Source organism: Aquarana catesbeiana, linkage group LG05 (assembly GCF_042186555.1).
Source record: "Aquarana catesbeiana isolate 2022-GZ linkage group LG05, ASM4218655v1, whole genome shotgun sequence".
Classification (NCBI taxonomy): Eukaryota; Metazoa; Chordata; class Amphibia; order Anura; family Ranidae; genus Aquarana; species Aquarana catesbeiana.
The window spans coordinates 643,604,699-643,627,690 of NC_133328.1; the positions used below are offsets into that span (position 1 = coordinate 643,604,699).

At 45.0% G+C, this 22,992-nt stretch overlaps 1 protein-coding gene across 1 annotated transcript in view; it reads left to right on the forward strand.

The window, feature by feature from the left end:
- LOC141145627 (cyclic nucleotide-binding domain-containing protein 2-like) overlaps window positions 1-22,674 on the forward strand; it is a 72,766-nt gene extending 50,092 nt beyond the window's left edge. Inside the window, exons 13-15 of the mRNA XM_073632457.1 lie at window positions 2,549-2,709; window positions 6,193-6,391; window positions 21,659-22,674. Coding sequence (XP_073488558.1) covers window positions 2,549-2,709; window positions 6,193-6,391; window positions 21,659-21,799 — 501 coding nt within the window. The 3' untranslated portion in view covers window positions 21,800-22,674. The remainder of the gene's footprint in view (window positions 1-2,548; window positions 2,710-6,192; window positions 6,392-21,658) is intronic.
- The last annotated feature ends 318 nt before the right edge of the window (window positions 22,675-22,992 follow it).

The window sequence follows — 22,992 nt, forward strand, 5'->3', positions numbered from 1 at the left end:
CTAATATTACATTATAACTGCCTGAGGCATCTCTGGGGAGATCCTCCTTTACTTCAACATGTCACCATCGCAAGGTAAAATCTTCAAGAAGGACACAGACCACAAAAAAACATAATCTGTTTTATTTGGAAGAAGGTAAGGATAGTGCCCCCCCAACAGATTTGTATTGTTGTCTGTGTCCCTGTTGGAGATTTTGCCTCACTTCCTGTGTAGGGGGACAATGTTCTCACTGGGGGGAAAAAAGTGAAGAAACATTTTCCGTAACAAGACTTCAAACAGTAAAAAAAAAACAACTTTCCTCCAACAAAAAAACAAGAAACAAACCAAAAATATAAATTAGCAGAAGTTACGATTCACAAATATCCAGGAGCACCAGTTTGGCAAATGCAATCTCTTCCTCCTAGCTTTTCTTTTCCCGGGACTTTTGAAAGACCCAGGGCAGTGTGAACATCCAGCCTTTGCACTGTAACTACAGACAAAGAAGAACATGGAAGGCCTTGGCTCCCCGCACCTGTCCTTACATCCAGAGGCCATCATTTATGAATCCTTTGATGCAAGTCTCCTGACCAAGGCTGATAACAGGGTAGATATCTGGCATCACTCTAGATGTTCATTATGCTTTCCACCTGTCAGAAACCATGAATCAGACTGAGACAGAAGTACAGTTAAATCACACTTGTTTAATAATAATAATAAAAAGGTAAAGAGAGTAAACGTAGTCAAAACATAGCCAGAGTTCAGGAACCGGAACGGATAGTCAGACAAGCCAAAACGTCAGGGAGCCAGAGAGGAGTGTAGTAGAACAGCAAGCAGGATCTGGAGCCAGAAGGAATGTCAGCCAAGCAAGTCTTTAACAGGAACACAGGAGAGCGTCTCTAGAGATGTGACCAAGGCGAAGGCAGAGATCATCTGGGCTGGACGGCTTAAGAAGGCAGGACTGGAGAGCAGGATATCATCAACAGGTGAGTCACTGTGGAGAGATAGGAGCTGGAAATTAGCTGACAGCTGAGTGGCCAGCTCAGAGAAGGAGGGGCTGAGCCCAGCCCTGACACCACCATTGCATATGTGATGGGGGAATGGGCAGAGCTTAGATGAACTTATGCAAGAAGCTGCCTTCTTCCAACAGTTTGTGATCTCCAGCAATTATATGAGTGCACTGCAGTTTTCAAATCAACACTAATAGCTCCTGGCAGTGCAAATATTAAATCAAACCAATATAGAGGGCAATTGGCTTCCTTCTTCTCGGTCATTATGTGCAGTTACAGCACAGGTCCAGACAGGCAGAGTATAAATAATGCATTGTTCACACTTCCCCATGCCTGTGATGACTGTTTTGAAAGCACAGAGATTGAAAGGGATGAGCGAGAAGATTTTTGTGCTAAACAGCTTGTTGACTCTTGATATAGTAACCTCTTCGGCTCCAATAAAAAACGGTTAAAACAAGCCCCCAGCTGCTGTAGCAGCCATGAACATTTTTAATTTTTACGCAAGCCTCCTTGTGGCTTTAATGCCAAAAAGATCTGGGTGGTGGTAGAGCCACCTTATCACAAACCTTGGTTGGAAGCCGAAGTGACGAGAGGGCTTCTCCTTGCAGCTCTGGTCCGAATACCCCTGAGTGTGGGAACAAGGACACAGGGCACAAAGAAACACGGGTGCCGGTAATCAAATGCAGGCACACCAGAGGAGAACCAAAGTTGGTGGCCAACAGGAAGGCACCCGGGAACTGGATCTTGGAAGCTTGGTACAGAGACTGCGAGGACGCACAGTCAGAGGTAGATGCATTTACCAGCTGTGAGCAAGGACATGGTCAGATGGAAAGCCAGGGTCAGCACGGATGGATAGCAAGGACATAGTCAGTAGTCAAGCCAGAGTCACATTTAAGGAGCAGGAGTAAGGGTAGTCCAGTAGCAGGCTGAGGTTGATACCAGGAAAACAGCAGAGCGTGGTCAGTGGCAAGCTGAGGTCAGAGTCCAGAATCCACAAAACAAGGTCAGGAGCAGGCTGGGTCAGCAACGGGATATCAGACAACAGGAGCAGGAACACAGGTCATGGGTAGCTGAAGAACATCCAGCGATTAGCACACATCAGGGCCTCCTTTAAAAAGGGAGCTTGGCGCCATTCCCGGGGTCGGGGGTGTGCGGCAATGTGCACTGGTGCACACGGATGCGCCGACTTGTCAGTGCATGTCAGTTACTGGCCAAAGTCTATCAATGTGCTGCCATATGCGCACAAGCATGAGCATTAGCTACACGAGTATGAGCATTATTTCTACGAGTATTGGTCTTCTGACACACCTGATCACTTTCACATGACTCTTGGGTGCCTCCTCTACGTATAACAAGAACTGGTGGGTCACACTAATAACTTTATTTACCGTTCAAGGATTTAGACACTGCAAGCAGAGTGTGATAACCAATAGGGAATCTGCATTTTCTTAACTGGAGCCAGAATAGTACAAGATGGAATTTAATTGGCTGCTATGGGTCCTGCACCCATTCTTTTGCTTCTTGCACTGCAATATACATATAAAAGCTTTTTTTCCCCCTAGGATCTGAGCTTCCTCCCTATTTCTGACCAGAAGGACCCGCGCTCCATGGTAGTCATCAGTCAGGGGTCAGAGGTTATCCGGATCAAGCTGGACAAGTTCTCAGAGCTAGCCGATCAAGCCACCCTGAAAAAGCTGAAGGAGAGAAATATAGCATATCCCAGGTATATCCACAGCCAAGGTGCCATATCCTGGTTATAACAATGGCCAAGGTGCTGTATCCCAGCTATATCAAAAGCCAAGGTGCCATATCCTGGTTACAACAACGTCCAAGGTGTTGTATCCCAGGCATAGGCGAGGTGCCATATCCCATGTATAACAATGTCCTAGGTGCCGTTACCCAGGTGTAACAATGGCCTAGGTGCCGTATTCCAGGTATAAATGGCTGAGGTGCTGTATCCTAGCAATACCAATGACTGGGCTGGTATTCCAGGGATAACAATGACCTAGGTGCCTTTTACAGATATAACAATGACCTAGGTGCTATATATTGGGTATAACAATGGCTTAAATGCTGTACACCTGGGTATAATAATGACCTAGGTCAGTGGTCTCCAAACCGCAGCCCTTTGCTTGCCATTATTCGGCCCTTGGGGCACTATTCTCCCATTGATACGAGACACTATTCTGCCAAGTGACATCAACAATGTGGCACCATTTCTTTCATTGACACCATCAATGGGCCTCCCAATGATACCAATGATGGGGCACTATTCCTTCGCCTTATACCAAATGTGGTGATGTTTACTCCCACTGATGCCAGGAAAATTTCCACTCCTACTGGCCATTGTCCAGCCAGCCCTAAAGTCTGAAGGACAATAAACTGGCCCTTTCTTTAGAAAGTCTGGAGACCCCTGCCCTAGGTGCTATATCTTGGGTATACCAATAGCCTAAATTCTGTACCCTGAATATAACAATGATCCAAGTGCCATATTCTGGGTATAACAAAACCTAGGTGCCATATTCTGGGTATAATCATGACCTAAAGCCGGCCATAAACGGTTCAAATCTTGCCCGGTTCAGCAGGGACCGGACAAGATTCGAACCATGTATGGGCAAGCTGAATGTACTAGAGTTGATCGATCAACTTAGGTACAAACAGCTTGCCGGATCTCACATGCCAATTTTTCTAGCGGCTATTATAGCCACTAGCAGTAACCACTGTGTTATCCCGGCTCCCCCCTCCTGGGAGAACACAATAGATCCGTGAAAGAGATACCCCTTCCCCATCAACACTGGCTGTGGTTGCAGGAAAGAAAAACACTCCATCTATGGCCAGATTAAGTGAGGGTGCCTGTAGATTTTAGGCTGGTCAGATGAGAGGCAGTAACTGATAACGGAATTCAGGGACAGTCCAAGGTCAGGACAGGTAACAAGCAAGTGTAATCCAGTATACAGTTCAAAGGTCAAGTTAGTCTGCAATCCAAAGTGTATTCTGGATAAGATGCATGGGTCAGCTACAAGGACTCTAATGACAGGTAGCACAGGTTGCAGGACATGATAGGTAGGGAGCTAGGTAGCAGTTCCCATCACTAGATCAGATTCCTGGGCTTGTGATGCTTAAATAATGCACCAGAGGAGTGCATTTAATCAGGGCAGGGTAGCCAGAACCAAGGGTGTTTGGCTGCTGGCCAATCAAAGTGAGAGGGAAGGCTAGGCAGGTTTTGAAAAAAAAAACCTTCTGACTAGCAATGAGTACACCCAGTACGGGCCCACCACCACTGGCCAATTGAAGCTGAGTGGGCACTGTCCTTATTGCCTGGCAACAAGGGTGCAAGTACCCTTGAGAGCAGCTGATGGCGTTGACAGGGATAGGCGCATGAGACTGACTCAGGTAGGAGCATGAGACTAGGTGCTGTATCCCAGGTTTAACAATGGCCAGGTGTTGTATCCTGAGTATAACGATTGCCAAAGTGCCATATCCTGGGTATAGCAATGACCTAGGTACCCTATCTTGGGTTAACAATGACCTAGGTGTCATATACTGGGTATAACAAAGGCCTTGGTGCCATACCCATGTATAACAATGACCTAGTTGTCATATTCTGGTTATAACAAAGGTCTAGTTGTCATAATCTGGGTATAACAATGGCCTTGGTGCCATATATCCTGGGTAGAGCAATAACCTAGGTGCCCTATCCTGGATTTAACAATGGCCTAGGTGCCATACACTGGCTATAGCAATGGCCGACTGGGTACAATAATGACCAAGGTGCCATATCCTGAGTATAACAATGGTTTTGGGGATGTATCCTGGGTATAACAACAACAAGGTGTTGTATCCCAGGTATATCAATAACCTTGGTGCCATATCCTGGGTATAACAATCACATAGGTGCAATATCCTGGATATAACAGTGATCAAGGGGCCATATCCTGGCTAGCTATAACAATAACCAATGACCTAGGTGCCATATCCCAGGTATAATGAAGGCCTTGGTGCCATTTCCTGGATATAATAATGACCTAGGTGCCATCCCTGGCTATAACAATGACCTAGGTGCCATATCTTGAGTATAACAATGACCTAGGTGCCATATCTTGGGTATAACAATGACCTAGGTGCCATATCTTGAGTATAACAATGACCTAGGTGCTATATCTTGGGTATAACAATGACCTAGGTGCCATATATTGGGTATAACAATGGCCTAGGTATCATATCCTGGGTATAATAATGTCCTAGGTACCATACCTGGGTAAGCAATGACTTAGGTGTCATATCTTGGGTATAACAATGACCTAGGTGCTATATCTTGGGCATAACAATAACCTAGGTGCCATATCTTGGGTATAAAAATGGTCTAGGTGTCATATCCTGGGTATAATAATGTCCTAGGTGCCATATCTTGGGTATAACAATGACCTAGGTGCTATATCTTGGGTATAACAATAACCTAGGTGCCATATCTTGGGTATAACAATGGTCTAGGTGTCATATCCTGGGTATAATAATGTCCTAGGTACCATATCTGGGTAAGCAATGACCTTGGTGCCATATCCTGGGTATAACACTGGACTAGGTGCCATATCTTATGTAGAACAATGGCCTACACACTGTATCCTGGGTTTAACAATGACCTTGGTACCATATCCTGGGTATAAGACTGGACTAGGTGCCATATCTTAGGTAGAACAATGGCCTACGCACTGTATCCTGGGTTTAACAATAGTCTAGGTGCCTTATCCTGGGTATAACAATGGCCTAAGTGCTGTATCTTTGATATAACAATGACCTACTGTAGGTGTCGTGCCTTGGGCATAAAAATAGTCTTTGTGCCATAACCATCTGTCCCTGTCTTGTTCTACTCTGTACTGTACCATGAACAGAACATTAAGGGCGGAGAAGAGACTGAACCTGAATACAGCCATCGTCTTGATTCTCATTTAAGTAGGTGCTCTAGGCTTGGCTGGGCATGCATGTGTATGCTATAGAGGTGAGAGGTGGGGCTGCTTCTGGACACTTTAGTCACAAGCTTATCTATGGGGGTAGTAGACTTATTCCAGTAGTCTCTATCCCCCCCCCAGTGATCTGTTGTCTGGTCAAACGATTGTCATCTCGATTCTACTGACACCTTACAATGAATGCATGTGGGCTCAGACATGATCATATTCTAAGTTTGCCTTCCTAACTCTGTCCATTGTAGCGACAATGACCTCTGTAGGATCTTCTTGGAGCAGAACCGATGGAAAGTCTTCAAGTCGGACCTGGTCCATCAACTGAGCTCCTCGCCAACGTTCCACCCGAAACATCACCATCACCAAAAGCAGGGTGGAGTGGGGATCAAGGAGCAGAGTGCTGACAAAAGGGGGATCCTCCAACTGGGAAAAGCAAAGGCAGAGCAGGTCTGTATGGGACCACCAGAAGGTCAAAATAGCTACACTGATGTTTATGGATTCTATAGATGGTATTGAACATTCGCCCAATCCAGCTATTTATTGAAAGTTTCTTACCTGCTTCTGTCTGCAGATCTCGAAGTAGCCCCCTACAGTGCACTTGCTGATATCTTTGAAAATTAGGAAAAGTAATATCCATCGTACACAATCAATAATAAAGCTCCTCAAGGACATTTCTGGGAAATCCTGCAATTTTTCTGTCAATCATAAGCAGGAGGTTGTCCTGGAGACAAACTACAGAGTCCTGTTGTCATGGCTGCAGGGAGAAGAAAACAGAATTTTTAAAACAGCTTACCTGTAAAATCCTTTTATTTGAAGTACATCAGGGGACACAGAGCCATAGTAATTACTATGTGGGTTGTAGGCCACCTTCAGGTGATGGACACTGGCACGCCCTAAATTAAGAAGTGCACTCCTATATAACCCCTCCCACTACTGGAAGTATTCAGTTTTGTAGCCAAGCAATACACGTGTATACCAAGAAGGGAGGGACCTCTGTGTCCCCTGATGTACTTCAAAGAAAAGGATTTTACAGGTAAGCTGTTTTAAAAATCCTGTTTTCTTTTCATACATCAGGGGACACAGAGCCATAGTAATTACTATATGGGATGTCCCATAGCAATGGCAACTGAAGGGAGGGAAACACAATAAAAAGGTAGGGCATTAAGAGGCCAGAGGACTTATACTACAGCCTGCAGTACACTATGCCCAAAGGCAATATCCTCATGACCTTTTACATCGATTTGATAGAATCTGGTAAATGTATGGACTGAAGACCAAGTTGCGGCCTTGCAGATCTGAGCCATAGAGGCCTGGTAACGCACCGCCCATGAGGCACTAACAGCCCTGGTGGAATGTGTTTTAACATGAAAAGGAGGAACCTTCTTCCTCAGACCCTAAGATTGAACAATCACTTGACTAATCCATTTGGTAAAATAGTAGATTTCGATGCGGCTTGTCCTCTTTTAGGACCTTCTGGCAGCACAAACAAAATATCTGTTTTTGCGAATCTGAGCGTTTTCCTAACCGCTCTTACTACATCAAGAGAATGTAGTGCCTTGTGACTCTGGGAAAAAAGGCAGAATAATATCTTGGTTCAAATGAGAACCAGCCATCACTTTCGGTAGAAATTTAGGATGAGGCCGCAATACCACCTTATCCTTATGCATGAAAAAATATGGCTCTTTACAAGACAGAGCCGCCAATTCCAATATTCTTCTTGGCAGAAGATATGACAACCAAAAAGACTATTTTTCTTTAAAAGAACTAACGTAATTTCCTGTACAGGTTCAAAAGGCTGATTCTGTAAAGCCGACAAGACTAAAATTCAAATCCCAAGGATTTAGAGGTGCCCTGACAGGGGGATTATTTCTTGTTACCCCCTGAATAAAAGTACGCATCAGAGAGTGAGAAGCAAGAGGCCGTTGAAAAAGTATTGATAAGGCCGCGACCTGGCCCTTGATCGTACTCAGGGCCAGGTTCACTTCTAATCCCATATGCAGGAATTCAAGAATCCTACCTATGACATACTTCCTGGGGTGCCAACCCCTGGATCCATACCAGAAAAAATGTGCCTTCCAGATTCTAAAGTAAATGAGTCTGGAGGCCGGCTTCCTAGCATTAATCAAAGTAGGAGATAACCCACGATCCTTTAGATTGTGGGTTTCAATAGAAAAAAACGCTAAATTTAGCGTTTGTAAGGTAGGATGGAATACCGGACCTTGAGCTAGAAGGTCTGGCCATATTGGCAGAGTTCAAGGGACTTCTACTGCCATCTTTATGATCTCGGCAAACCAAGATCTCCTGGGCCACACTAGGACCACCAGAATCGCCTCTTCCCCTTCCTGCTTGATTCTGCGGAGAAGGCATGGAAGTAGCAGAACTGGGGGAACGCATAGATCAGTGAAAACAAACTGATCATATTGGGAAGACTAAGGCATTTGTTCCGCACACTAGCGGATAATTCGTCCAAGACACAAAGTTGTCGACTTTGTTGTTGAACCTGGACGCGAACAGATCTATGTCCGGAATACCCCATTCTTGACATATCGAGAAGAAGATGTTGGGGTGAAGGGACCATTGTCTCGGAAACAATAGTTGGCGACTCAATAGTCCGCCTGCCAATTCTCTATCCCTGGAATGGACATTGCTGATGGACAAGGTATGCTGTTTTCTGCCCAAGCCAGAACATGATTCACTTATTTTTGGACTGCACTACTTCTCGTGCCCCCTTGGTGATTGATGCAAGCCATAGCCGTGGCATTGTCGGATCGAATCCTGACAGGACAATTCCGCAGCTTGAGCGTCTAGAACTCCAGGGCCAGATGTACTGCCCTAATTTCTAGAACGTTGACGGACAGGGTCCTTTCTGGTCCTTGGACCATTTCCCCTGGACAGAAGCTTCTTCCTGGACTGTTCGCCAACCTAGAAGGCTGGCCTCCGTTGTTACCATTTTCCAAGATACTGGTAAAAAAAGAATTTCCCCTTTTGGAGGTTGCTGACATTAACCCCCAATTGAGGCTCAGACACACCTGGGGGGATAAGAGCATTGGAAAAAAAAACAAAGCCTGAACCTTCTTGTTCCAGACCGACAGAATAGCGTTTTCTAGCAGTCTTGAATGAAACTGCACATAAGAAACGGCCTCGAAGGAGGCCACCATTTTCCTTAACAATTTCATGCACATCTGAATGGAAGATTTCTCTTTGCTTTGACAAGTTGAATTAGTTCTTTAATGGAACCAATTCTTGCCTGGGGTAGGAATACCTTCTTTATACAGTATCTATGACTAGCCCCAAGAACTGTAATCTCCTTGATGGTTTTAAGGAGGATTTTTCTAGGTTGAGTTTTCAACCTAGGCATTCCAGGTAGCTTACAGCAGCGATTAAACTTTGGTTTAGACCAGAGACTGATTGATCTACCAAAAGCAGAGCATCTAAATAGGCTAGGGCCCTTATGCCCTGGGCCGATAACCTGACTAAGGGAGGTGTCAGGATTTTTGTGAATACCCGTGATGCAGTGGCTAGACCAAATGGCAGAACCACAAACTGAAAATGGCGATTTTCTACTTCGAAGTGTAGAAATTTCTGATGAACGGGAAATTTCGGTATGTGGAGATATGAATCTTTGATATCAATTGATGCCAGAACTCTCCTCCTTGCAAAATGGAGACCACCGATTGGATTGACTCCATGCGAAAGGACCAGATATTTAAGTACTGGTTCAGATCTTTGAGATCTAAAATGGGTCTTACCTCCCCATTTGGTTTTGGAACCATAAGAATAAAAAAGGTTTGAATAAAACCCTGAACTCTGTTCCTCTAAGGGAACCTCTGATATCACCTCTTGAAATAAAAGATGATCCAGAGCTAAAAAGAGAGACTTCTTTCCTCTGGATTTCTGTAAACATTTGACTTTAGAAAACGAGGAAACGGGAACTCTTGGAACTCTAGTTTGTAACCTAGAGAAACTGAGGAAGCCCATCTGTCCTGACATTGTTCCTGCCAGATTTGAAAATTGCAGAAGCCTCCCCCCCCCCCCCCACCCGAGCGAGCAGGGGTGCTCCTTCATAAGGAGGCCTTAGCATTTTGCTTTGTCAGGCTTTCTGCCCCAAGACCTCTTCTGTTCCTTGGACTGTCCCTGAGGTCTACCTCTTGAGCTTGACGGTGAAGGCCATTGAGACTACCTAGGGGCAGATGCCCCTGGTACTGAGAGGAAGCATGCTAAAAGGAGAAATGTTTGAACTTCTTCTTTTACTGGCAAAAGATAACTTTTCCCATTAGAAATCCTTTGGATATATTTATCCAGATCGTCTCCAATAACCGTTCACAATGAAAAGGGCTAGGAGCTTTTACATGGTGCTTCGGCTGACCAATTTTACCAGCCACAGGACTCTGTGTGTATGTACTAGTCCCAGCAGAAGCCGTGAGGCTTGAATGATACAATTTATCATCGCATCCACCGTAAAACATAGTGCATCTGATATGCCAGCCCATTGCTGGGCCTGCTGATCAGAAAGATTCTTAAGTATCTCTACAAACTGATCCTTTATGGACTGAGATACCCCAATTGCCGTAAGAATCGGCTGCGCTACTGAACCTGCCAGAGACATATTGTTCTTAAGCAGAAGTTTCAACTCCTTATAGAATTCTACCTCCATAGATACACTTTTTTGAAAGAAAATACCAGCTTATCCAGGTGTTCCGAGGTGATTGCAGCCTTAATTGCTGCAACCTCCCATCTGAATATATCAGCTTTTTTAGGCATGAATAAATAGGAAAAGCGTCCCTAGACGGGGAAGGTTACCTTGTTTCCCCAAAAATAAGACCTAGCGTGATTGTCGGTGATGGCTGCAATATAAGCCCTACCCCCCAAATAAGCCCTAGTTAAAGTCCTTGTAGGTCTTATTTTCAGGGTAGGGCTTATTTTCAGGGTAGGGCTTATTTTTGGGGAAACAGGGTAGGGCTTATTTGGGGGGTAGGGCTTATATTGCAGCCATCAGCGACGATCACGCTAGGTCTTATTTTTGGGGAAACAGGATAGTGATCCCAACCAGAGGTGGGCTCATCACTAGACTGCACTACAGGCAGCAAAAGGGTTAAACTAACCAATCTAGTGAGGGAGTGTACCAGAAATGTGAGATTACTCCCTCTATACTAGGATCCTCAGAAGAGGATATATTAGTATTTTCCAGGTCTCTTTGGAAGACCTTCCTGATCCCCTGCCCCTTGTACCTCAAAATGAGGGTCCTGAGCACTGGATGGGGATCTGCTATGATTGAACCCACTATGGAAAGTGATCATAGCATCAAATCTTCTTTTCCACTAGAAATGGTAGAAGAAAAAAAGTCCTGTGTGATATACCCTGTTTCCCCGAAAATAAGACCTAGCGTGATTGTCGGTGATGGCTGCAATATAAGCCCTACCCCCCAAATAAGCCCTAGTTAAAGTCCTTGTAGGTCTTGTTTTCAGGGTAGGGCTTATTTTCGGGGAAACAGGGTAGGGCTTATATTGCAGCCATCACCGACAATCACGCTAGGTCTTATTTTCAGGGAAACAGGGTATATACAGGGACTGAAGTGTTCCGCGCTACTGCAACACCAGTTCTCCCCTGACGGCTCATTTTGACCGACCGCATCACTCTCAGAGGAGGAAGACATTCTTTTGGTCATGGATTTAGGTTGTTGTAAAACACTCGGACCCTTAGAACCCTTTGTGGATTTCCTGGTCCCTCTTCCACTCATAGCCTAATGTACAATAAACAGAGGAGATACCAAAAGGAATGCATACACTGCTAGGTTATAGTCCAGCCATATAATGCTGCTATTAATGCCCAGCCTGAAGCAATAATAATGTGTCAAGGGAAATGCCTGTGTCACCAAACCTGAAACAATGCCACCTCTTTGCTCTTGTGTCCCTCCACAGCCTGCAGCAGCACACAGTGTGCTTTTAAACACTTCCTCCACGTGTTCCCGGCGTCTGAGAACGCCGACGCTGTTAGCCCCGCCCCCCCCTCGCGTTGCCTATGGCTCTGCCCTCCTTTCAAAAAAAGGACGGGATTTCCCGCGCAAGCGGCGGACTACAGGTACCTTCGGACCTAAAGCCAGACCGGCGGGGGGGGGGGGAGCCGCCAGGTGGCCGCAGCGGATTTTTTTTAAAAGTATCTGGGCTTAAAACCGCCCTGAGGGGGGAATCCCAGCATAGGGACCACTAACAGGGAGACAATTCACCCCTTTCTTACTGGAGGATCTGCTGTTTTGGCCGGAGGAGAAGGAGTAAGTGTTCGGCTCCTGACACAGTGAATGTTTTCAGCATGAGGCGGTGGGTGCTCAACACAGCCCCCAGTGGTGACATATAGGCATGACAACATTATTCAGTTAAAGGAGACTTTACACGAAAAAAATTTCAGAAAAAAATCTCCACTTACCTTTTCCCCGCCGCAGGGTTATCTGTGGTAAAACCAGGGCTTTTTTTCAGGGGGAACTTGGTGGAACTCAGTTCCACCACCTCTGGCTCAGACCCTTAGGGGGGGGGGGGGGGGGCTGCTGACCACGATCACTTGTAAACACAGAAGTCTGGTTTCTGTGTTTACAAGTGACAGCTCTGCACTCTGTATGTAATACCCCTGAACTCTGCACTCTGTACGTAATGCAATCTTGGTATTTAATGCCCCTTTAGGACCCTACTACTGTTCGTGAAATTTGACTGACCACACCCACTATTTGATGTGATTTGGAGGGTGTGTGTGGGGGGAGGGGTTTTGGGGGGGTCGTGGTTGAGTTCCAGCACCTATTGTTTAAGAAAAAAAGCCCTGGGTAAAACCATCAGACCCAATCTTCACCCTTCACGGTGGGCTCCGTAAAACCTTCAGGAACAGGGGAACCTTGAGGTATCCCACAATCCTGGACCTGCAACAGCACCCTGCCAGTTAAACTTTATTGGCCTTACTACCAAAAGTACTGGATCCCAGGGTCCAGCTCTCTAGAAAGAGAAGCATTTGCAAGCAAAAAAACCTTGTTTCTTCGGATACGAGGCCGGGTACCATTCAACCTGGTCTAAAAGACACTCTGAATGGATCCGTCAACATGGCTAGCCCCAGCAAGGATTGTTCCAGTGGAGCTCAGCACAGCACATCTTTACTCGAGACCAACACCTTAGACACTGGTGAAAAAACTGAAAACTCCCAGTAGTGGGAGGGGTTATATAGGGAGTGCACTTTTTAATTTAGGGCGTGCCAGTGTCCATCACCTGAAGGTGGCCTATAACCCACATAGTAATTACTATGGCTCTGTGTCCCCTGATGTATGAAAATAAATTGTTTTTAGAAATTACATAAATTCATACCTGGCTGCATATTGGAAGGGCAATATTTTCATAGCTCAAATCTGAATGCCACAATGAATCCCATGTAATGATAAGAGACGTGACTCACCAGTTTAACACAGCCATCATCTGTGTACTCTGGTGGAGCCGAGATCTGTGTACTCTGGTGGAGCCGAGATCTGTGTACTCTGGTGGAGCCGAGATCTGTGTACTCTGGTGGAGCCAACATCTGTGTACTCTGGTGGAGCCAACACCTATGTGCACTGTTGAAGCCATCATCAGTGTGCTGTGGTGGAGCCAACATCTTTGTACACTGGTGGAGCCATCCTCTGTGTGATCTGGTGGAGCCAACACCTATGTACACTGTTGAAGCCATCATCAGTGTGCTGTGGTGGAGCCAACATCTGTGTACACTGGTGTAGACAATATCTGTATACTCTTATGGAGCCAACATGTGTGTACTCTGGTGGAGCCAACATGTGTGTGCTCTGGTGGAGCCATCACCTAAGTGCTCTGGTGGAGCCGACATCTGTGCACTGTGGTGGTGCCAATGCCTGTGTACACTGTTGGGGCCAACATCCCTATGCTTTGGTGGAGCCAACATCTGTGTACACTGGTGGAGCCGACATCCGTGTGCTTTGGTGGAGCCAACATCCGTGTGCCTTGGTGGAGCCGACATCCGTGTGCCTTGGTGGAGCCAACATCTGTGTACACTAGTGTTGCCAATATCTGTGTACTCTGGTGGAGCCAACATATGTGTGCTCTGGTGGAGCCAACATCTGTGTGATCTGGTGGAGCCAACACCTATGTGCACTGTTGAAGCCATCATCAGTGTGCTGTGGTGGAGCCAACATCTTTGTACACTGGTGGAGCCATCCTCTGTGTGATCTGGTGGAGCCAACACCTATGTACACTGGTGTAGACAATATCTGTATACTCTTATGGAGCCAACATGTGTGTACTCTGGTGGAGCCAACATGTGTGTGCTCTGGTGGAGCCATCACCTAAGTGCTCTGGTGGAGCCGACATCTGTGCACTGTGGTGGTGCCAATACCTGTGTACACTGTTGGGGCCAACATCCCTATGCTTTGGTGGAGCCAACATCTGTGTACACTGGTGGAGCCGACATCCGTGTGCTTTGGTGGAGCCAACATCTGTGTGCCTTGGTGGAGCCGACATCTGTGTGCCTTGGTGGAGCCAACATCTGTGTACACTAGTGTTGCCAATATCTGTGTACTCTGGTGGAGCCAACATGTGTGTGCTCTGGTGGAGCCATCACCTAAGTGCTCTGGTGGAGCTGACATCTGTGTACTCTGGTGGAGCCATCATCTGTGTGCTGTGGTGGAGTAAACACTTGTGTACACTGTTGAAGCCAACCTCCTTGTGCTTTGGTGGAGCCAACATGTGAGTACTCGGTGGAGCCAACATGTGAGTACTCGGTGGAGCCAACATGTGTGTACTCTGGTGGAGTCATCATCTGCTTGCTGTGGTGAAGCCATCATCTGAGTGCTGTGGTGGAGCCAACATGTGTGTACTCTGGTAGAGTTGACATCTGTGTATTCATATTATTAAATAGAACAAACAGAGAGCTCACCAGTTTAGCATAAAACCTTTAACGTGACTTTATTGCATCTAAAGTATTGTACTCACAAAAAACTAGATGGGTTTGCACTACATGAAACCAATATGTCCCCAACCACCAGGCTTGGCTGTCTGACCCTCGGAACCTGAATTGCCAACATGGACACAACCTCAGAGTAGCATCATAACTTATGCATTTCAAGGGCACAGCCTCTTCATCAAAGCCTCATCATGGCTTATGAGTTTTGAGAGTGCACCCCCTTCATCAAATCCCCATCATAGCTTACGTAATTCCAGGGCATGCCATCTTCATCACAGCCCCAGCATAGCTTTAGTGTTTCAAGGATGCCCCCTCTTTATTGGAGTGCTGCTAGGTCGGGAGGGCTGCTAGGCCGGAGTTTGGGCCTATATCGGGGGCATCTGGCTGCTAGGCTGTGTGAGGGCCTATCCAGAATTGAGAGAGAGCAGTGCAGGGTTGGGATTGCAGCTTGCAGTCCAACCAGAAGTGACCCAGCAGAGAAGCGGGGGTGACGCTTGAGGGGAAACCACTGCAAACCTTGGAGGAGCTCAAGGGATTCATAGTCAGTGAATCAGAGGGTCTAGTGAGAGACCAGGAGCTCAGTATTGAAGAACTACAAGGCGCAGTTTTAGTGGAGCTGAAAGAACTGTTACGTTTGAGTTAGGAACCATTAAAGGACTGTTACCATAGGAAACAGCATTCCTGCAAGTGCAGATGTGGCTTGTTGCTGGGGCTTTTCCCTGCACAGCTGTTCTCCTATTGAAGTCTCGAAGTCTGACAATTGAGTTTGCTACTATCTAAGGGTGTCCTGGCCCTAACCCTCTTTCCCTTGCAAAATATAAAAGTACCGTTAAAAGAAATAAAACCTCTATTGCATCCATAAAGTGTCTGGCGCCCAATGACTTTCACCATCTTTGCACCCACTATGCCTCACAACCCACTACATATTGAAGGATGTCAGCTATCTTTGGCCTTGGAGGTCCTGATTAGACCAAAAGAGGTAAAAGACCTTGCTACAATACTTACCTGTTTTAACAGCACACAACTTTTTCATCAGAGCCTTAGTATACTTAGTGTACGTGTTTCAAGTGCACCCCCTCTTCACCAGAGCCTCATCATACTGGCGTGCTTTAAGAGCACATCCTCTTCATCAGAGCCCTGTTATACTTACCTGTTTCAAGAGTACACCCTCTTCATCAGAGCCTTATCATACTTATGCGTTTTAAGGGTGTTTCCTCTTAATCAGAGCCTCATCATACATTTACATGTTTCAAGAGCACATCTGCTTCATCAGAGCCTCATCATACTTACCCGTTTCAAGAGCACACCATCTTCATCAGAGCCTTATCATACTTATGCGTTTAAAAGGGTGTTTCCTCTTAATCAGAGCCTCATCATACATTTACATGTTTCAAGAGCACATCTGCTTCATCAGAGCCTCATCATACTTACCTGTTTCAAGAGCACACCATCTTCATCAGAGCCTTATCACACTTATACTTTTTAAGGGTGTTTCCTCTTCATCAGAGTCCTCAGCTCATCCAGTTTTTTTTTTTTTTTCGTAAGTATATTACTTTTATGCAATAAAGTCACATTGAGGGTTTTACACCAAATCAATGCGCTCTGTGTTTGTTCTATTTTCAGTATTTATCAAGGATTTCCCAACCCTGGAGAGAGATGCAAGGCAGTGGACCCTATGCCATATTCCATTGCTTTGGGAGAGACACTCTCTTGTTGGACATTATCATTTACTTATCTTTTGTATCCCATTTTTTCACTTTGTTCGCAGACCATATTAGGATGTTTTTATTTAAATGCACCGATCAGCCATAACATTATGACCAGGTAATGTGAATAACATTGATTATCTTGTTACAATGGTGTCTGAAAGTAGGTTGGATATTAGGCAGCAAGCGAACATGTTGTCCCTGATGTTGATGTGTTCAAAGCAGAAAAAAACGGGTAAGTGTAAGAATTTGAGCGACTTTGACAAGCGCCAAATTGTAGTGTCTAGACGACTGGGTCAGAGCAACTCCAAAACTGCAGCTCTTGTGGGATGTCTCCGGTCTGCAGTGGTCCAAGGAAGGAAAACCAGCCAACCGGTGACAGGGTCAGGGGTAGCCAAGGCTCATCGAAGGAGGTTGCGGAGGGAAGGCTCATTGATGGAGGTGGGGTAGGGAATGCTGGTTCGTGTAGTCTGAACCAGTTGAAGAGCTACTGAAGCTCAAATTGCTAAACAAAAGTGAATGCTGGTTCTAATAGAAAAATTTCAGAACACACAGAGCATTGCAGTTTGTTGCGTATGAGGCTGTGTAGCTGCAGACCGTTCAGGGTGCCCATGCTGACCCATGTCCATAGCCAAAAGCTCCTAAAATGGGCACATGAATGTCAGAATTGGACCACGGCGCAATGGAAGATGGTGGCCTGATCTGATGCATTTAAGGAAGGTTTGAGGAATGCAACAAGTTTGAGGTGTTGATTAGTTTGAGGGGTTGACTTGGCCTCCAAATTCTCCAAATCTTCGGGATGTGCTGGAATAACAAGTCTGATGCATGGAGGCCCACCTCACAACTTACAGGACTTCAAGGATCTGCTACTGATGACCACAGCATACCTTCAGAGGTCTAGTGAAGTCCATGCCTTGATGGGTTAGGGTGATTGGTCATAATGTTATGGCTAATTGGTGTATATATATATATATATATATATATATATATATATATATATATATATATATATACAGCCATGACCAAAAGTTCTGAGAATGACACAATAATTATTTTCACAAAGTCTGCTGTCTCAGTTTTTATGATGGCAATATGCATATACTCCAGAATGTTATGAAGAGTGATCAGACGAAGTGCAATTTACTGAAAAGTCTTTTTTGCCATGAAACTTAACTTAATCCCCAAAAAGAATTTCTTCTGCATTTCAGCCCTGCCACAAAAGGAACAGCTGACATCATATCAGTGGTTCTCTCGTTAACACAGGTGTCAGTGTTGACGAGGACAAGGCTGGAAATCATTCTGTAATGCTGATTGAGTTAGAATAACAGGCTGGAAGCTTTAAAAGGAGGGTGGTGCTTGAAATCATTGTTCTTCCTCTGTTAACCATGGTTACTTGCAAGGAAACACGTGCAGTCATCATTGCTTTGCACAAAAAGTGATTCACAGGCAAGGATATTGCTACTACTAAGATTGCACCTAAATCAACCATTTATCAGATCATCAAGAACTTCAATGAGAGAGGTTCAATTGTTATGAAGAAGCCTTCAGGCAACCCAAGAAAGTCCAGTAGGTGACAGGACCGTCTCCTACAGTTGATTCAGCTGCGGGATCGGGGGCACCACCAGTGCAGAGGTTGCTCAGGAATGGCAGCAGGCAGGTGTGAGGACATCGGCACACACAGTGAGGAGAAGACTTTTGGAGGATAGCCTGGTGTCAAGAAGGGCAGCAAAGAAGCCACTTCTCTCCGGGAAAAACATCAGGGACAGACTGATATTCTGCAAAAGGTACAGGGATTGGACTGCCGAGGACTGGGGTAAAGTCATTTTCTCTAAATCCCCTTTTTGATTGTTTGGGGAATCCGGAAAAAAACTTTCTACGGAAAAGAAAAGGTGAGCGCTACCATCAGTCCCGTGTCATGCCAACAGTAAAGCATCCTGAGACCATTCATGTGTGGGGTTGCTTCTCAGCCAAGGAAATGGGCTCACTCACAATTTTGCTTAAGAACACCGCCATGTATAAAGAAATGGTACAAAAACATCCTCTGAGAGCAACTTCTCCCAACCATCCACAAACAGTTTGGTGAGGAACAATGCCTTTTCCAGCATGATGGAGCACCTTGCCCTAAGGCAAAGGTGAGAACTAAGTAGCTTGGGGAACAAAAGATGGAAATTTTAAGTTCATGACCAGGAATCTCCCCAGACCTTAGTCACATTGAGAACTTGTGGTCATTCCTCAAGAGGCGGGTGAACAAAAAAAAAAAAACCCCACAAATTCTGACAAACTCCAAGCATTGATTATACAAGAATGGGCCGCCATCAGTCAGGATGTGGCCTAGAAGTTGATGAACAGCATGCCAGGGCAAGTTGCAGAGGTCTTGAATAAGAAGGGTCAACACTGCAAGTATTGACTCTTTGCATAAACTTCATGTCATTGTCAATGAAAGCCTTTGACGCTTATGAAATGCTTGTAATTGTACTTCAGTATCCCATCGTAACATCTGACAGAAAGATCTAAAAACACTGAAGCAGCAGACTTGTGAAAATTAATATTTGTGTCATTCTCAAAACTTTTGGCAAGGGCTGTGTGTGTATATATATATGTAAAAAGGGTTGTTGTCACCCAGTTTAGATATCTTGGTATTGAGATATGCAGGGACCTAACCCAATATCTAACGAACAATTTATACCCAATCCTCCAAAACCTCATTGCAAAATGTCAGGCCTGGAGATCACTTCCATTGACACCAGTGGGAAGGGTGAATCTATTAAAAATGACGTTTCTTCCCAAGTTCTTATATATTTTTAGGAACACCCCGGTTCCAATCCCTGTCTCTTTTTTTCACAAACTAGATGGGGTAATCTCTTCTTTTATATGGGGAGGGAAAGTCCCAAGAATAGCGAAAGCCAAGCTACAACTTCCCCTATCTTCTGGAGGCCTGGCATTACCATGCTTCCAGAAATATTACTGGGCGGCAGTGCTGGTCACTGTTCGCTGGTGGTTCAAGCAGACTAGATCAAACCCCGCGCTAAACCTTGAAGCAGCCATAATGGGTTCCTACTCAGCCCTTACGAACGTTGTCTATAGAGGAGTAAAAGCCAGCTCACATATAACTCTACCAATGCGCACCACAATACAAGTATGGGATAAAGTCACTGCAGCCATAGCCAGTAAGGACACTATTTCCCCTCACACCCCACTATGGGGTAATCCCAGACTTCCACACTTCAGGTCCATCCCAGACCCCAGTACATGGGCTAAATATGGGATTCCCAGAACTTAAAAGAACATATCAGCTCCCTTCGTGGATGTTATTTCGGTATCTTCAACTAAAACATGCTACGCAAACACAATTCCCCAGAGTAGTTACAGTGGCATCAAATATGGTGGAAAGCTTCCTTACCTCGCGGGGGGTAGACAAGATACTATCTTCCATATATTTACGCCTTACCTGCGGGGACGCAGAGAAGAACCCACATCTCCTACAAATGTGGAAGTCAGACATAACTGATCTCTCTGATGAACAATGGGAAACAGCGATTCAAAACTATATACTGACAGTGATCTCGGCTAGGGATAGATTTATCCAACTCAAATTCATACACAGAGCGTACTATACGCCACAAAGACTAGCGCGGATATATCCTTCGCAATCAGAACACTGTACAAAATGTCAACAGTCGCTGGGGACGTTTTATCACGTCATCTGGGAGTGTCCTGTCATTCAGGAATATTGGAAGAAAGTGGTTGAGGAAATTAATAGTGTCACCAACCTGTCTATGCCCTTAGATCCTAGGATCCTTATTTTAGGGATTACAGAATTAATAACTCACTCTACATATGACAAACTGCTTTTGTTTTATCTATGCTTCTATGCAAGAAAAGCTCTCCTCCAACAATGGAAACTACCCATTCCCCCCACGGTGACTCAATGGTGTGCCCTGGTGGATGCGGTACTACCCTTATACAGACTGACGTATATGGGCCGTAAATGCCCTCAAAAATTTGATAGGGTGTGGAAACCATGGGTGACCACTAGATCACTTTCGGTCTGAGGCGGTCTTTGAAGTTAGCTTAAAAACTAATGATACTGCTGGGTCACATGCGCTGATTGTCCAGACCTTGAAATATAGATAAAACCTTAATAATTTGGATAGCCCTGGCTTGCCTGCCTACTCTGGGTTTTGACGTTATGCTGGTATAGATAAGTTAGGAAACATCGGGACCTATACTTGAAGCCCTCCTTCTTCCCGTATAGTTCTGTTTGACTGGTGAACCCTTTTCCTAATGTGCATTTAACCAAAGAGCTTGATTGATCTGTCATGGTCAAATATACGCTTAAGAAAGTGCCATAGTATAACTGGGTCCAATGTAGCCCCCTTCCCCTCTTCCCTTCTCTCCCCCTTCCTTTCTCCTCTTCCTATCTCCCCCCTACCAACTATAGATTATGGTTATAAACCAGCGCAAATGTTAGGCAGGAATACCAGGCTCCGTCCCGTACTCCGGAGTAGTATTTTGTAGCATCATCAACTCTCATTCGCCCTAATTAAATGTGATCTATTATTTCTAGGTAGGATATATTGCTATGATATACTTACGATGTACCGTGTTTTTTTTTTGTTTTCTTTTGTATTATTTTTGTATTTGTTATAAATAAAAACTTTTCTGTTAAAAAAAAAAAAAAAAGGGTTGTTGGTTCAAATCCCAACCACAACACTACCTGCCTGGAGTTTGCATGTTCTCCCTGTGCCTGCGGGGGGTTTCCTCCGGGTACTCCGGTTTCCTCCCACACTCCAAAGACATGCTGGTAGGTTAATTGGCTTCTGTCTAAACTGGCCCTAGTATATGAATGTGAGTTAGGGACCTTAGATTGTAAGCTCCTTGAGGGTAGGGACCGATGTGAATGTACAATGTATATGTAAAGCACTGTGTAAATTGACGGCGCTATATAAGTACCTTAAATAATAATAATATATATATATATATATATATATATATATATATATATATATATATATACACACATACACACAGTGTATGTATATAATAAAGTAATCTATTTTCCATCTCTTAGTTCTGGACAACACCAGCAAAGAACAAAGCCTCTGAATGCAGCAAAAAGGAAGCTGAAGATTCAGGAGCTGAACAGACCGCCATCCGTCTCATCCACGCCATCGATATCCCCAAACTGTGCGGAAAGCGGATCATGTGGTGACCACACCCCCCCACAGCGACAGTGAACTGACGGCTCAGCCATCTGGTGGACAGCAGATAGTAATCAACCAAAAGCTCAGTATGGAAAAACACTGCAGAATCCCACCAATGAGCAGCCTGGGTGTACACAAGTAGGGGGAGCCTGTTTTTATACAGATCAGCAATAGAACTGAATTTTGATTGGCTGCCCTTCCGCCCCTTAATTCTCCAAATTAAAGCTCAACACAAAGAGGTTGTCAGAGTGAGGTGCATAAAAAAAAAAAAAAAGAGGTGAAACTTAAAAAGACTAAATTAACATTACACTTAAAAGGGTATAATAAAGGTCTGAGCATTATTATTTTTTTATTTATATTGTTTTAAATTGGGAAATACAGCTTTAATTACCTCCCCCCCTCCACACACACACAGTATCTGGACAGGGTCGTCCAGTGCCCAGGGCAAGGATCCAGAATTGCTCCCCACTGTTAATACATGCTGTAGAATAGGTGTACCACCCTGCATCCATTCTTTGCTCCCTTGCTCCACTGCACCCGGGGCAGCTTCCCCTCCTGCCCCCCCCCCGTGACATTATTGAATAACTGGTAAAGAAATTAGTGTAGGGATTTTTGAGAGGGACAGAGGGCGGAGGGATAGGTGGGGGAGGGGCAGGGATGGGTGGAGTTTTGTAGTCCAGCAGCCAGAGCTGACAACACTGCTTGAGATTTCAGTTCTTCAGAGGCACGGTGTTGTCAGCTCACTACGGAAGGCTAAAGCTCATTTGCTTGATTTCTGGCAATACTGGGATTTTTTTTTTCATACTATTTATCATCGAACAGTAAAAATAAATAGATATAAACCCTGACTGGGTGACATTTAGTTTGGTCTGTGCACTGTGTATCATAAATCTCATTTTTTTTTTTTTTCAATAAAATCCAGTTTTTACCTTTTCTCCTCCATTTTTACCCTCTAATGCTAATCTAATATAGCCTCATTCAACCACTTCCTCTCTACAGACATTCGCTCCGATATCAGCTGCTCCTCATTTTTCTGGTTTTCTGATAGTGTCTTCGCAATACGTGTTGGCAGGACAGCTTGTAACAATGCAGGAATATAATTGGGAGACAGGGAAGAGCGTTGTCACCCTATAACAGGAAGTGCCTGGACAGGAACCTTCATGGCAGGACCACTAGTGATTACTTTAATGGAAGTTGCAGA